The following is a 15,476-nucleotide window of genomic DNA, read 5'->3' as shown; positions in this document are numbered from 1 at the left end:
ATTTATGTCGATTGCCAATGTGGACCTACAATCTCTTTATTTAAGACTATCTCCCATAGTATGAACACCTAGAGAGTAAATGATGAGGGCTCTACCACTTAGCTAAATTTGAGAATTTTCCAGAGGAGGGAGGATCCAGGCAGTTTTCTTGAGATGGATGTACCATTACATAGTCCTTATACAAAATGTGTGGCTTTTACCCATTTGAAAGGGGAGGTTGACTTGGTCAGTGCCTTCCTGTATGGGTCCCTGGACAGCTCATCAGATGCACCAAATTTCCCAGGGAAACACGTGGCCCGTAAAACACAAAAGCTCCGGAAGCTATAAAAAGTAACCATTGTCATTTGGGAATAAATGAAGGTAACACGCTCTCAACAACCAAGACAGCTTAGGCTTACTCATGCTACACTTTTCTTCACGGAATGCTAAACACTGATTTCCTTGGGGAAACTGAGCCCACTGTAAAACCAGGCTCAGAAGCCCCCAGGGCCCTCTGACCCGCTGATAGTCTGCATATGCAACAAAGGATCTTAATTTAACAGCAATTACTTTACTTTGTCCTGTGGTACCCATTTCCCCTAAGTCTAAGGATTTAAGTCATAGTCTTACCAAAACAAAGCAAACACAGAAGCAGCATCTCACAGCCTTAGTGTCATTTTATTAACAAAAGGAACCCATGGGGTTCAAACCAGAGTACAAAATACAATCTTTATTTTTTTTTCCTGTAGGTTAAAGAGTTACATTTTTAATAATAAAAATAATTAAAAAAAACTTTCATAGTTAACTTATCAAAAACAAAACCCCTGCCTACTGAGTTTCTTATTGTGCAAAACAAAAACATAAAAATTAAAGTTCCGCCCATGGAAGGATTTTGTGTGCCAAAAGATGCACATTTTCAATTTCAAAAAAATTTGCATCAAAAAGAAAATTCTAAGGCCACAGTTTCTTTGCAAACTAAACAGAATAACAAGCAAATAGCAGCTAAATTTTTATCTTCATTCCCAAGAATTCTGTTGCAATGTAGAATTTTCTACATTCATAGAATAATTTCTTGATTATGAGAAAAGGTATGCAGTTTCAACCTACTGCTTAAGGTCAGATATACTGATACCAATTTGATAAGGCAAATCATACCTTTTACCTACTGTTTTAAGTGCTCCAAAATCAGCTTTGCTTTAATTTTGTGAGCACATTTCATGATGTATCTGTTACAGGTGATAAAGCAATCCTAGTGAAGGATTCCACTGAGTCGTTGGAAGCCAACGACTTGGCTTTCTACATGGGGCCAAATAATTAAACTTCCTTCCTTCATACCGCTCTGCTTTGCTTCTTTCCCTTTATTTTTGGTATCACGGAGATGGACAATGTCTTGACAAGGCATAGAAGTCAAGAAACAATTGAAGAGGATCTTTTTTTTTTTAGAGGAAAAACAAAACCGCTTAGATAACACTTAAATACACATATCTGTTTAAAAATACACAAAAACAAAGCAAAATTTAAACAAAAAAAAAAAGGCACTAAAAACCAAACCAGGAAATAAAGTTCTGTGACAATTTCAGTACCACAATTATTGGTATAACAGTTTTGCACTGTGATTTTAAATAGTGGCTTATGATGAAAAAACTGCCTAAGATGCTTATGTGATTACAAAGAGAGGTATGTCCAGAAGGGGGAGAAGTATACGTTTACCTAATGCATGTAGAAAAATCCCTGATCAGATTGGCCAGCTAACTTCTAAATACAAAACTTAACCCTAGAGGAACTTTGATACTTGGGACTGAATATACCGACTGAAAGAAAAATCACTTGCTCTGGGGAATGAAGTATGGCATTCTGCATGGGAAGCACCAGAGTTTCTGGGTCGAACCCATAAGGATGTCGAGAAAACCAAAGTACTCGGCTGGTCCAAAATCATTATTGTGGGGATCCCGCCTCCCCTCCTTTCCACTTAGGGTCCAGGAACTCTCTCAGCTCAGGAAACTGACAACAGAAGAAAGGAGAAGTAAGGGGCCACGTGGGCACGAACAGAAGGGGAGTGGGTGATGGTAAAAACACTGCTCAGACTTCTAGCAGCAACACAATCTTGTTGGTCGGAATATCCTGAGGTTAAATGATAATAAAATATTGCACCAAAACGATAAAGAAAGAAAAAAAAATCACAGTTTAACTGGAACTACCGAAGAAATGGAATGGGAGTTAAGAGTGCACAGCACAGGGACTGCCCTATGTGGGCGTCAGGCTCTTGGCAGGAATTCAGTTTGTCCTTTTTAAAAACCATGGTTATTTGTACCCTCTTTTGATTTTGCGTTTATTTTTAAATACCCTTTGGCAGACATATATTAACTTCCGTATGGATCTTTCCCTTGGTCCACCTGCAGATTCAGTGATTCAGAAGAGGACTGCCACTGCCAATTAGCGAAAACTCCAAACAAGGCCCATCAGGCCTAGAGTTTTCAAAAGATTCTGATAACCCCACTAGAGGTAGGTTAAGAAAGGCTTTTGGGGTTATTTTGTTTTTTTTTTTTGTTGTTGTTGTTTTTTTACCTTTTTTCCTGTGTAGTTATCAAGGCAGTCTGAGGACATAACCTTTTTTTTTTTTTCTACTGTGATCCTAGGTGAATAAGACATGGAGAAAATCAAACACATATCCTACCAAAGTACTTAAAGGGGGTAAAAATCTAGCCTTTGACAAAACGTGTTCTCATGCTAAAATTCATCTTTCCCCTCTGAACTGACATGCCTTGCAAGGAACCCTTTTCTTGATTTCATAATACTGTAGAGCTGATTTATAAAGTGTCACCACATTAGGACCTCATCAAAAGGTTCTCCCAGGGACTTTGGTCCTATGGCACACTGTAAGAAACCACGAAGCCCCTGGATGTCAGCATCACAGTGCATCTTTAGAGCAGGCCTTTCCTATTATGCTGCTACCTCCTTCAAAATCAAGGCTCCCAATGAGTCTATACTTCCTTAAAGCTTGGGGTAACTTCTGTTCCACTTGGAGAAACCTTTTGAAAGTGACGCTTGCGTAGCGTTTCCACTCTCCGCACAGTCTCTTCTCTTGAGCGCAGGCACCCTTCACTTACTCGGTCACTTTTGGCGTCCGGGACGTTCTTGTCACATTGACTTTTCACATCTGCTTCGCTGAGTTAAAGGGGACACACAACCCTATCATCCGCTCGTGCAAGAATCCTGTTGGCCCACTGGGAAGTTCACATATTCTTTAATTTCTATGACCTTTGATCTGGATGTTTGTTTCTGTCCTCGCACTCCTCTTCTCTCCCTCTTTTCCAGAAAGGCAAGGTCGGGGAAGGAACGGATACTCGAATCTGATGAACACAGTGATTTCTGACATTTGCTCAGAGAATGAAGGAAACAGGCTGGGTCTCCTCGACATCAGGAGGATGTGGGTCAACCTGCGGAAGGGGAAGGAGCGAGGACCAGGCTTACTACCCCAGCACCCGGCAAATGATCTCAGTGTCTACTTCTAATTACACAGTGGTTAGAAGCCAAGCTTTGAGCCTATTACTAAGAAGTCCCAGCGGGTCACTTAAGTGCTTTGTACTCCACGGCCACAGAACACAATTTAGAGGCGATCACAGTACTCTATGGGCACACTATCATTTATAAAGAAAATATTACAAAAGGAGGTAATTGGATCAGTGCTGGTCTATCATCACTAGAAGACTTTTTTTAAGTATGTATCCCTTACTAATTAGGAATCAGCAACAGATACTTATAAAGGATTATTTCCCGAGGGCAAACTAAAAGTCTCATTTTCTTTAATTTTGCTTACCTCTGAATAAAGAGGCGGAGGCTGAAACCGGAATTCCTGTATGCAGGCGAACATGGGACAGCATGCTTCTCCCTCACAGTTAGGGGGCTGGGGGTAAGGAGGCACATGTCGAGAGAATTCCTCCTCGGACACCACATCTGCATAATTTGGTGGCGCTGGGACAAAAAAAGAGTCTCAGAAATCCATGCAAAAATTCATCACATCAATCTCTTCTGAACTCTCATCAAAATAAGAAATTTAGCTAAATTTGCAAACAATGGTTCCCTCCCCCCCGCCTCTAACGAGCAAGTTTTTGTGCCCATCAAGACAGAATATTCTGTTGTTGTGAAATCGCTACTAAGTTACTGTATTCTACTCTTTTTTTGTTCAAAACTGTGAACTTTATTGATAAAAACATGATAATAAACTATAATTGTTCATTGATTTACTTTGCAGTTGCCATCCTACAAATTCATATTAAAACTGGGCAAATAATACTATTTATATGTACACCCAAATCAGGCAATTATAAAAACACCTTCATTAATACGAGGTGGTACAAAATTCTGTGTGAACAATTCTTTGTGCAGAATGGTATTGTGCATTCCAAGACACACAGCATCTCCGCCTGCTGCTAACTAAAATGCCAGTTGGGCTCCAAACAATAAACAACCCCCCCCCCCCACCATTTCCAAACCTCTCCTGGGGGGCACTACCATTCCTACTGAAAACTTGTTTTAGGCAAAACCTTCCAATAAAACTATTTTATGATCTTTCCTGGGTCTGCAGGTCACAGGTTCAACAATACCCTGGAGAATGAGCCCTTTGGTCATTTACTTTCAAATCATCCTGACATCTAAGCTACAGTGCTTCTTGGTATAAGTGTCCCCCAGTACGGATGTATCCGGGGACCTCTAGGTTGTCCTAGGTTGTATTCTACTCTTCTAAGAGGTGCAGGTTATAGTGCAGGTGAGAAAAAGAAAATCACTGAAATGAGGCTACAGAAAATACATAGCATTGTCTGCTGATTCTATTTCGTGTTGTCTTACTGTTAATAAACGAGAATTGAGAGACAAAGACTATATTGTAGGCTCTGCCATCAGCACCTCTGTGTCCAGGATAAGCTAGGCTCTCCAGGTCCCTGCCAGGAAGGCAGTTTTGTAATGTCCAGTACTCAGAAGAGTCTGGAAAGCTGTGGTGGCGGGAGTCACTGTCGTCTGAGCACCAGTGGTCTTATGTGGTCCTCAGGGGCCCTACGGATAACATGCCATGCGCAAAGAACCTCCAAGCCTCGTACCTTCAGGTTGCTCCGGCAGAGTCAACGTCAGCCAGCTCATGTCCACGCTGAACTGGCTGGCGATGCTAGAGTTTCTGCTGCCAAAACCGTGGTATGGAATTGTGCCAATCACTAACGGCAGCTCGAGCATCAATTTTTTAGCACCAGGAATGTGAATATACACCTAATAGGTCAAAAAAAAAAAAAAAAAAGAAGAAGAAGAAAAAGGCAAAGTTAGACCTCCAATTTATTTTTTTCACAGAAGCAAGATCTTTGTTGCCTGCCACCACTTTCCCAAGAAAACTGTAAATGATCATGACCAAATAAAATGAAGAACAAACCAGACGAAGAGCCCAGGAAATCCAGTGACTGCTCTGCGATGGGGAACGGTAGCCTTAACATACTTTACTGTAAGCGAGCACGGCTTACATAGTAATTATAAAAAATGAAGTCTATGTTTCCAATATAACAAATACCCCTTAATGCATGTTAGTTAATTCAGTTCCTTAGGGGGACAGTTTTCAATTAAAAAGAAAGGCCAGCCTTCACCATTCCCGGGTCTGCTGTAATGTTGACCTACAAGGACACTTCCCCAGGTACGACATGTGCGTATTTGTGCAGATACGGCAGCGAGCGCCGCATATTTTCCATCGTAAGGAGCTCTCCACTTACAGCTAAGGAATAGTCTACTCGGATAATGCAGCAATCCAGGATGGACGGAGTAACAGGTGGGATCTTCAGAGTCTTCCCATTCCACGTGTCGGTGCCCCCAGAAGCGATGTGGTTTCCTCGCACGTTGGCAACCATGTGCCGGACGGACTTTGTTCTCCCACTTGCCAAATACGTCTGGGTTTGGAAAATAGCAGCTTTGGGAACAATCAGCCGAGAGGAACAATTCTCTATCTCTGCGTAGATTGGAATGGCTTCTCCTAAAAAGAGAACAAAAACACCTTCAGAGACTTTCAGAAAGTTCTTACCATGGTGGAGGAGAGCCACTAACCAAGTAAAGCAAAAGTCGCCACGCAAACTTTGATGGAAAACTTGTATTGTGAATTTGCGTCAGAAATCTGAGAATTCATTGCAGGTCTTGGTAGATACTGGCTTCTACTTATTGCATTATTTGCTTCTCTAATGTAGCAATAGTACGTTGGCTGTTTGAAAGATATGTAAATGACTAGCATCTATAAAAATCAAGAAAAGACCTAAAAATAAATGACCCAGTACTATCTTAAGTACAAAAGATCACTAACAAAGTCATTGATGCCCATCAAGTTAAAATCTGCCGAACAGAGGAACACAGACGTTGCATTTAAGGAACCGATGTGAAGGCATAAATGAAACAATGGGCGGAGCAGGTGACTTTCCCACCCCCATTATGTGTCCACCATTCCACCATCTGGACCACATCCATCCCCAGTGAGCTAGAACCCTGGAGTAGAGGCCAGGCCCGGCGGAGGGAATCAGATCCTTCACAAATGGTGGTTCCATTATCCATCTGACTGTTCGGGAAGTTCCTGTTCTACACGCTCACGCCCCGTGTTTGTGCACACATCCCCAGCACGGGGTCAGAACGCCCCACAGGAGTTTCATGCCGTGACGGCGCTCTTCTGAGCAACACTGCTCCTGACGTTCTTTTGCAACATCAAGTAAAATGCTGGCATTTTCCCATTCTCCCAGTTTTAGTCTTTGTCACTCAAGTGAAAGGACCAAAGTCAGAAATACCAGGAGTTTTACTGGATTCCACTCATCCAAACAAAAATATGTACATATCCATTATTTATATGAAAAACAGAAAGCCATATTATCCATGTTTTAAAACAGTCTGTACCTCATGAATTACAAAATACAATATTTAAAAATCACTTAAAAGTAGCTCATAACATGCACGACTCTTCCATTTGGACTTTCAAAAATTTTGCTTACCATTACAGTATCCTTTTCTTTCAATTTTGGCACTCAGTGAGACAGGACCAGACGTGAAAAACCAACAGCCAACCATTTTCTCTTGAGTTTTCAATACAGGGGTCTTGAAAATTACAAATAATAACATGACTTTAATTAAACCAGTAGAAAACTCACAGAACTTAAAATTACGTCATTCTTTATTAAACAGTTGAGTAGAAAGGTCTTCTAGGAAACAACTCAACTTTTTCATCCTCATGGGACATATTAGGCAAAATACTTGCTAAAACATAAAGCATTAAAAAAAAATCATTCTCTTTTTAGGAAAACTAAGATGAATTGTCAGACTCAAATAAGCTGATACCACCCTATTTTATCCTACAATCATTATAATTCTGGAAAATGATATACCTTCCCTTAAGGTAATGATAAAAAATAACAGTAGAAACTATTAACATGACAGAGATGTTTTTTTCCTTTAAAGACTTTATGTGTAGGTTAGGTAAAAGAAGAAATGGCATAAAAATCAATAATCAAAATCTTCTGTTTCTTTTGGCATCTAAAATAAATGGTCATCAGCAAATGGTCTTTTCCTGAATTCAGAAATGCATGATTAGGCAGAAATTTCAAGTGCCCATTATTGAGACTGGTTTGGGGTCTTGTCTGAGGACAGCACAACACGCCCACCATAAAGGACCCACAAAGTTACTGAACAGACCTCCCCACCTTTAGCATTTAAAATGCTCCATTTAAAAGACGCGCAAACCAAAAAAGCTCATCGTAAAACCTAAAGCAGCAATTCTTTTACTTAAAAAAAAAAAAAAAAAATTAAAGGATTAGTAGTTTCTCTTTTTGGCAAAAAAAATAAAATCTCCGTAAATCATTTGCCACAATGGTCCTATAGTTTAGAAATAGTCACCTTCCCAATTCTAAGTAGTTCTAAAAGCACAAGACAGTATTGTCAATTTGCAAAAAACAAAAAAACAAAAAAACAAGACAAAAACAAAACAACAAAAAAACCGAAGGTGTTACGTGGATGGTAACTTCCAGCTGTAACTGGAGCCTCAGCCTGGACTATTGGGTGCTGTCCCCAAGGGACCACACAGCTAGAGTGTAACCAATACACGGCCATTACAGTGAAGTCCATTCCATTTTTGAATGAAAATTGAGTGAAACACCTTTGAACTTGTTTTTTACCCTTCTCTTTAAAAACACTGGCTAGCGAAAGAAACCCCCAGCACTAATGATACATCTTTGGAGCATCCGTATCATGATGGAAAGTTCAAATTATCCCAGTGTTTTCTATGAAGTTAAAAAAAAAAATCATTCATTCATATTTAAATGAAGAACCATTAGGTCCTCATAGCTATCATGAAAGTACAAGGTATAATTTTATATTATTTTGATAATATGGGTTTAGATAAAAGAATCTAGCTCATTAGCTCCCATCTTGCCTATTCTGTTGTTACTTACAGCGTAATCTTTCTTATCAGCCTACAGTATTTCTGGTGATGATTAGAAGTTCAATGCTTTAATGTGGCCAAATCTGTCATAAGGAAATGATAAGAGAAAGGCTCTCCACAGCAGCTGCGCGCACTTACTTAATGTTGGAAAATGACATGCAAAATGGAAGGATACATAGCATAATGGCCTGATCCTCAATAACAGGCTGAGCTTGATTAATACTCTTCCATAATTACTGTTCCTCAACCTGCTATTATTGAAGAGTTTAGAATACCACCGCCCCGTGAATGTGGCCGCTCTGGGGAAAGTAAGCCCTCTCTGTGTGCGCATTAGTGTTATTAAGCCTTATTAATGCATTTCAAGCCTGTGTAACTTTTTGGCAAAAGCAGCCCCGAACAACGGAGACATAATCAATAGTATTAACACACACAATTTGTAATTTGCCCAACCTAGAATCACACATTTATCGCGAAGGCCCACGGGTTACAAGATTGTATGAGAAAGTGACAGGACGGGCTAGCGCCGCACGGCTTGGTGTACACAGCAGTACTGATGGAAGCGAGGAAGGGAGGGGAGGAGGAAGAGGAGAAGGAAGACTCACTAGTAATGCTGGTGCATTGACATCGATGTGACTAACAACCTGGAGCTCCCGCTTCACACTCTGGTCAGGTACCTTGGGTCGTTCCAAAACTGCCCTCACACAGTACTGAATACTTCCGTATTTCCCGGTGAATGAGGTTACTAAAGGTCTGAAACGAACCAAAGAGGTTAATTGAGAAGTTCATCTTTCAGTGAAACACTACTGGAAAAACACCCTTAAAGTGTTGATTTGGGTTGAAAAAAAAATAAAAAGAATGTGAACAGGGGAAGTCTGTGAGGGGCTATTCAAGATCAATGGGCATCGCTGAGTTTCAGAGATACTCGGCACCCTCTTCTCGGGACTGGCGTATTGCAGAGAAAGAAAATCATAAAAGTAGTATCGTTTCACTTACTCAGATGGAAGTTGAAAGCTAAATGGAAATTCATGCTTTCCAGGCTGTAGTAAGAGGATGCTTTCACCTAAAAAAGAAAATACATTTTTAACTGAGGTTCCTATTAGATCAAGAATTTTCACAAGTTAAGTCCTATTTTTTTAAAGGGAGGTTTCCCCTGGAGTATCCAGGATATTCCAAAAAATACATTAATCTCTAAGATTTAGAGAATTAGAATGTCAATCAGTTTCTACCAAGTTTCATTAATTTCAAACCATATATATATACATACAGCTTCCACCTTTAAAGGGAACAATCACACAAGTATCAGAACCCAGAGGTCACATGTACATCCACATTATGAATATACATGCACATATCTGTATACATGCACACACAAGTATACCTGTAACACGTGTGTGCGTGTACACATACACATTTGTTTGCCCACTCATAAACTAGTACAAGTGTCCCAACATTATATGATAAACACACACCAATGCTATTACACTAATAGTATATGTTATAGTATATTATTATACTAATATGAAATACCAATATTAAAATGGATTGAAAGCTGATTTAGCAAAAAATGCATCTATTTATTTTGGGTGTACAATAAAAATCTGATTCTGTATTCTTTAGGCAAAAATGCAAAAAGAAGGTGAAAAATTTCCTTAGGATATTGTGAAGATTGAGTATAATTCCAAACAGCCAAACCAACAGGACAACTTACGAGGTAAGGGTCATGCATTTACATTTAAGCTCTACCAATTAATAGGTGGTTAGTTAATTGGTGGTTAAGTCAACATACAGAGCAGGGTCTGCCAAGCACAGCCATGACTCCCCCCTCCTAGTCTGGGCCTGCTGGGTCAGCCAGCTGGGTTTTCTCTCACACAGAGGCTTAGCCCCGCTTGTCAAGGCTGAGCTGCAGGGGGCAGATAGACCCTGGGACGCCCGGGCACTGCTGGAGTTCCCGTGAACACACAAACAACCGGCATCATTCAGATCCAAAGTCAACTCCAGGCTGTCACGTGGTTCAGACAGCTCTGCCGAGACACTTAGAAACTTCCCCTTCACTTTATGCTCATCGATTCAAGTTCTGAACTAAACCCCCTCATGAAGGGTGGCACAATTCAGAGGAAGAAAGTGCAACAGAAATGAGAACTTTCTTCAAGATTTGCCTGGTCAGTTGATACTAAAAACAGAGCTTCCTACTGTATGTGTTCATTCAAAAAAGAGAGAGACATTTAAAGGGCTGGTAAAATGGAATATTTTTTCACTTACTAGAAACAATTAACATTTTAACCTTGTACTTTCAGAAAACAGGAATGCATGATTGGCCCATTTAGTCTTCTGAATCTGTCCCCAATTTTCAGCATGTAATATATTAGGGGGAATAAAAGTAAGGTATTTACCACTGAAAGGTCATTCAAATAAGAAGCACAGCACAAGTAGGGGACTTGGAGGCAATGTGAACAAGGGACAGGGACATGAGGCCCTGTTCAACCACAGTGATGAAGGCGGTCCCCAGGGCTCAGCTGTGCCCAGGGCTGCCCTCCCAGTGAGACTCAGCACTGTTACTGCTGTGCTAGAGCGTAAAAGGTTCCAGGCAATCCCGATGAGAGCTGGACAAAAATTCTAAGTTACAACCCTTAGACTATGGAATATGACAAGCTGTGTCCTTTACAATGCTTAGAAACGTGGGTTTCATGTGAGTTCAAACCTCACAGCGCTTAGACAGCAGGCATGGTGGATACAAAGATATGTAAGGTCAATCCTCAGACAGACTGCAGGAAGAGAGGAGGCTACAGACACACACAGAGTCATGAGCACAGAGTGCCGGAGCCCCGGGAGGGGACAGTACCTGCTCTGCACCTGAGAGCCGGCACGGAGAGGCGCAGGAGGGGGTTTCAGAGGAAGGGAACAGCATGAGGCCGGGCACAGTGGGCATGTGTGGAGAAGAGCATTACTTGGGCTACCGAGAGAGAGAAAATTCTCTTATCATAGAGAATACAAATGAACACAGGAACTAGAACATTTAAAACAAGACTTTCAATCACCTCCATACATAAATAGGAACACAAATGGAGAAAGTTGATAAACCTAGCTTATAGGATTTGGAAACAAATCTTAGTTTTCTTCCTTTCTCTTATGACTATTATTTTTTTGTTAAAAGTTTCACAGGCTGAATCACATGCCCATTTCCGCCTCTGTTCTCATGATTCAGTGCTTCTGCCTTATACACTGAAGACTACAGTGTCACAGAGAGGCATTCCAGTCACCAATGGTCTTATGGCCTGAGCTCCTCACTCAAGGCACTAAGTGGGAGCTTAGAGCATCATTACAGAGTCAGAGACTTGGGCTCAGGAAGGTTCAGGGACTCCCACAAGGTCATACTGCTGGTGGGTGACCAAGTAAAACCAATTCTCTGTTCTGTTTTGTCTTTTTACCATAATTCCTCAATAATTTAAAAAAATGAAGAAAATCAATCACAATGATAGCAAGTAGATTAGATTAACAGTGCCAAACAGTTACTCAGGGAGGTTTCCTGAAAATCTCATAGACACATTTTCCAAAAATCTAGATTTCTAAAAATCTCTTCGGATGACTGAAATTCAGCTAGTGTTTGGAAAACAAATGACCCTGAGAATCTACAGTTATGTAAACTTGCTAACTTCTTCCAAGCTACAGATATTATGAGTGTTCTTTTTTTTTTCTCTCATGAGATCCCCTAAAGCAAACTATGATTTTTTTAAATAAAACAATTTTTGCCAATATTTGGTATGATATCTTTTGAGAAAACAAGCTAAAATTTTTCAGCTTGCCTAGGCTAGGACATTCTATTCCATCAGAATGAAAAAGCAAGATCTAGCCTGTGATTCTTAACAGTATTTGTCAGACCAGATTCTACCAAAGCAATTTCTTTATTGCTAATCCCAGGTCCAACTGCTATTAATCTCACTTCTATTTACTCAGTAGTTATGGGCACAGAGATCTAGAGAGTCCAAAGTCCTGGACAAAACCACTTTACGTCTCTCTTCGATGATCCTTGACTCCAATCAGCCATCTTGAAAATCTGTGTTGTCCCAACCACTGGGGGAGGCATGTGTGGGCTGATCCTGGAAACCACACTGAGGAGAGGGTGACCCAACACACTGCACTGGTGAATTCAAAAGAAGGCTTTGGTTCCAAATGTGCTCTTTCCCCACTACAATACTTGGGATCACTGGATTCTCACATACCTTGAGGATTTAACTGCGAACAGTCTACTTCTCCAAAGTAGGAAAAGTCAAAATTGCACATACTATTTCCTGTGTATAAGACACAGAGAAGGTTAAAACATTAAGACTGTTTATACCATTTTTTCCTTCTATAGATAAAAGCTGAAGCTGATTAGGCAGGAAGGTAAAGTAGTTAAAGCAGCTGCCACCAGCTTCTTGAAGAGCAAGACTCACTGTTCCTAGTATTTTCATGATTAAGATGATCAATTTTTGCATAGTTCTTATATACAGTTGTATAAAATTTTATATTTATACACAGAGTATACAAACAGATGAAACAGCTATGTCATGGTTGCCACAGAAGCCCTTGGAAAGACCTGCACTATTAACTGGACTTCACCAGAGTGGACTAGAGGTGGGTAATCGTTCCTCCCGAACCTTGGCAACACCCGGATCCCACTGTCTCAAAAGGCCTACACTGCGGCTGGGAGGGGAGGGGGATGTTGCAAGTTAACAAAAAGAAGCAAAGAATAAAAGACAAAATATAGGGCAGAAGCAGAACTCTTAAGTTACTCGGCTCCCAGAAGAGAGAAACCAAGTATGATGGTCAAGAAACACTTCCGCTGAACTCCCTGAACTACTTCCCTCTTCCCAAGACTGAGGTTTTGCTAAATCATCTTGAACCGAGAACGAGAGTCTACCTCCAGGATGGAAAGAAGGGGAGGCCCATAAAACACTGAGCACCAAGCATGGGACCTCATCGTCTGATTCCGCTCTCCATCCCTCAGGCCAGAAGGGACTGGACCTAGATCCCCGGTCTTAGATTTCTGACTGCTCATCACAGGTTCCCATGGCAACGGTTCATTCCAGCCGCGATCCTGGAAGGTCCTGGGACGCCTGGCGCTGGGCAGGCCCAAGCAAACCGGCCGTGAGGCGCCAGGAAGACGTGCGCACTCCCCTCGCGGGATCGTCCCCACTGCTTTGCAACGGGGGGCACAGGCATTGTTACCCTCCCGTCACCGGCCACCAAACCGAGGCTCCGGCCACCAAGTGGGCGGACCCCAGCCCCGGATCCCGCCCCCACCCCTCCCCGCCAGCCGGTGGGCATCCGCCGGCGCGCGCCCTCCCGGTTCCTGCCAGCCCCTCTGCGGAGCCTCGGTGACCCATCGGGGACCCCCAGGGCCGTGGCCCTCGCTCACCGGCCGGGGGCTCGCGCAGGCTCAGGCGCACGTTCAAGTACTCCACCTCCGAGGCGGCGGCCGGGGATGCGGCGCCAGGGCTCGGGCCCCAGGCGGCAGTCGCTCGGCCGTGGGCCTCCAGGCGCAGCGCGCGCAGGGCCACCGGCTCGGCCGCCTCCAGCAGCACGTGTCCCGCCACCGTCTCGCCGCTCGAGTAGCAGCCCTTGCGCTCATCCTCGAACACCAGACCCAAGCTCTTCACGCGGCCCTCGGAGCCCACGGCCGCCGCGGACCCCGCCTCGCCGCCCATCCCGCCAGGCGATGGGGCCGCGCCAGGGAGGTCGGCAGCTGCCCGGAGCCGGCCTGGCGAGCGGAGGGGCGCCGCTGTCACGGGCGCCCGCCGCACGCTGAGGGCCGCTGCGGCCGCTGTGCGGTAACCGGTGAAGCCCTGGCGCGCCGCGGGGCCTATCGCTTTAACAAACCCCGGTGGGCCTGGACAGGGGCCGGGACAGCCCACCCCCGGCGCGCGCCCATAGGCCGGCTGTGAGTCCTGCCTCGTGCCGATTGGTTGTAAATGGCTACTGAGTCATTTCATAGGCGCTCCCACGCACCGGATGGCGCAGGTAGGCAGTGCGTGATCAGGCGGCAGTGACCAATCGGGGTACGCAGGCGTACACGTGCACAGGCCGCTTATTGGCTGGAACAAGGCACAGTCCTGGGGCACTGACCAATAGTGAGGCGGTGCGCCCATGTGGACAGATAGTGGGAAACAATATTTGTTAGGGAGGGGGCGGAACAGGGAATCTCCGGCTCGCGGAGTGTCTGCCGTTCCCATGGTTACGAACGGGGGCGGGATTTCTGGCGGCGTGGGGCCAGTTTGCAGAAGTGTCTGGGTTCGCACTGGTTTATGCGGTTGTGACTGCAACTGGCTCGTATTTATGATTTAATCTGCAGTACTTCTGGGGAAATACATACCCTGGAAAATGGAACTCAGCAATAATTCTCCTGTGAGTTTTGGGTGGGTGGCCAGCTGTCTGGAAGCTTTCATGGATAACTTGGCAACTACCAACCTCCAGGTTCCCAAGCCCCGCCTCTCTAAGGTCTCGCAATTCCCAGCCTGAGAAAGAACCGCAGACTGGAAGGGTGAACGCTCTGATTCTCAACCTGGTACAACACCCAAAGAGTTCTGCTGGGCTCACGGGTTTTCTAAGCTGGTATTCGAATAGCCCAGAACACTGATTCTTCCTGTTGTAAACAAGATTATGAATCAGGTCGTTTCAAAACCGTGGGTGCTCCCCAAGTTTCTGCTCCACCCTAAAGGATTTCCTGACCTCCTTGTCATAGTTCAGGACGACTTGGAGTTGCCTTCAGGACTTGTTCTCCACGCCCATGCTCCTTTTGCCTACCCTCATTTTCATTTTGTTCTTTAATATTTCATTCCTTCTCAACTCTTTTTCCAACCCTACCATCTAGCATAGCTGACATTATCTGGGCATTTTCTAACCCTTTTAAGTTCTTCCCTTACTAAATTTCCAAGTTAGTGAGGAGTTAATCACAGATGGATTGATCTCATATTGAAATTTTAAAACTTTGCCGAAGTAGGTATTTCCTTTTTTTTTTTTTTTAAAGATCCCAAATGAAAGGTTGCTTTGTTGCCGCCTTTGAGTTTAAATTATTAACGTGAAA

The 15,476-nt window shown here is 43.2% G+C and overlaps 1 protein-coding gene across 2 annotated transcripts; it reads right to left on the bottom strand.

Moving 5' to 3' along the window:
- Positions 1–638: 638 nt before the first annotated feature.
- ARRDC4 (arrestin domain containing 4) lies at positions 639–14,334 on the bottom strand. Of its 2 annotated transcripts, none has more exons than XM_059180110.1 (8): positions 13,812–14,334; positions 9,410–9,476; positions 9,019–9,166; positions 6,975–7,077; positions 5,724–5,980; positions 5,073–5,235; positions 3,797–3,951; positions 639–3,416 (listed from the first exon to the last, which is right to left on the bottom strand). In XM_059180110.1, exons 1-8 carry the CDS (start codon positions 14,098–14,100, stop codon positions 3,360–3,362), a joined length of 1,239 nt encoding a protein of 412 aa, XP_059036093.1. In that variant the 5' UTR covers positions 14,101–14,334; the 3' UTR covers positions 639–3,359. The 2 variants fall into 2 exon arrangements, with proteins under 2 accessions (XP_059036093.1, XP_059036094.1); XM_059180111.1 differs by lacking the exon at positions 13,812–14,334 and adding an exon at positions 12,634–12,769.
- Positions 14,335–15,476: the final 1,142 nt, after the last annotated feature.

This window comes from Mustela lutreola, chromosome 7, assembly GCF_030435805.1.
Source record: "Mustela lutreola isolate mMusLut2 chromosome 7, mMusLut2.pri, whole genome shotgun sequence".
Classification (NCBI taxonomy): domain Eukaryota; kingdom Metazoa; phylum Chordata; class Mammalia; order Carnivora; family Mustelidae; genus Mustela; species Mustela lutreola.
The sequence above is the reverse complement of the archived record's forward strand: the minus strand, read 5'-3'. Positions and strand labels throughout refer to the sequence as shown.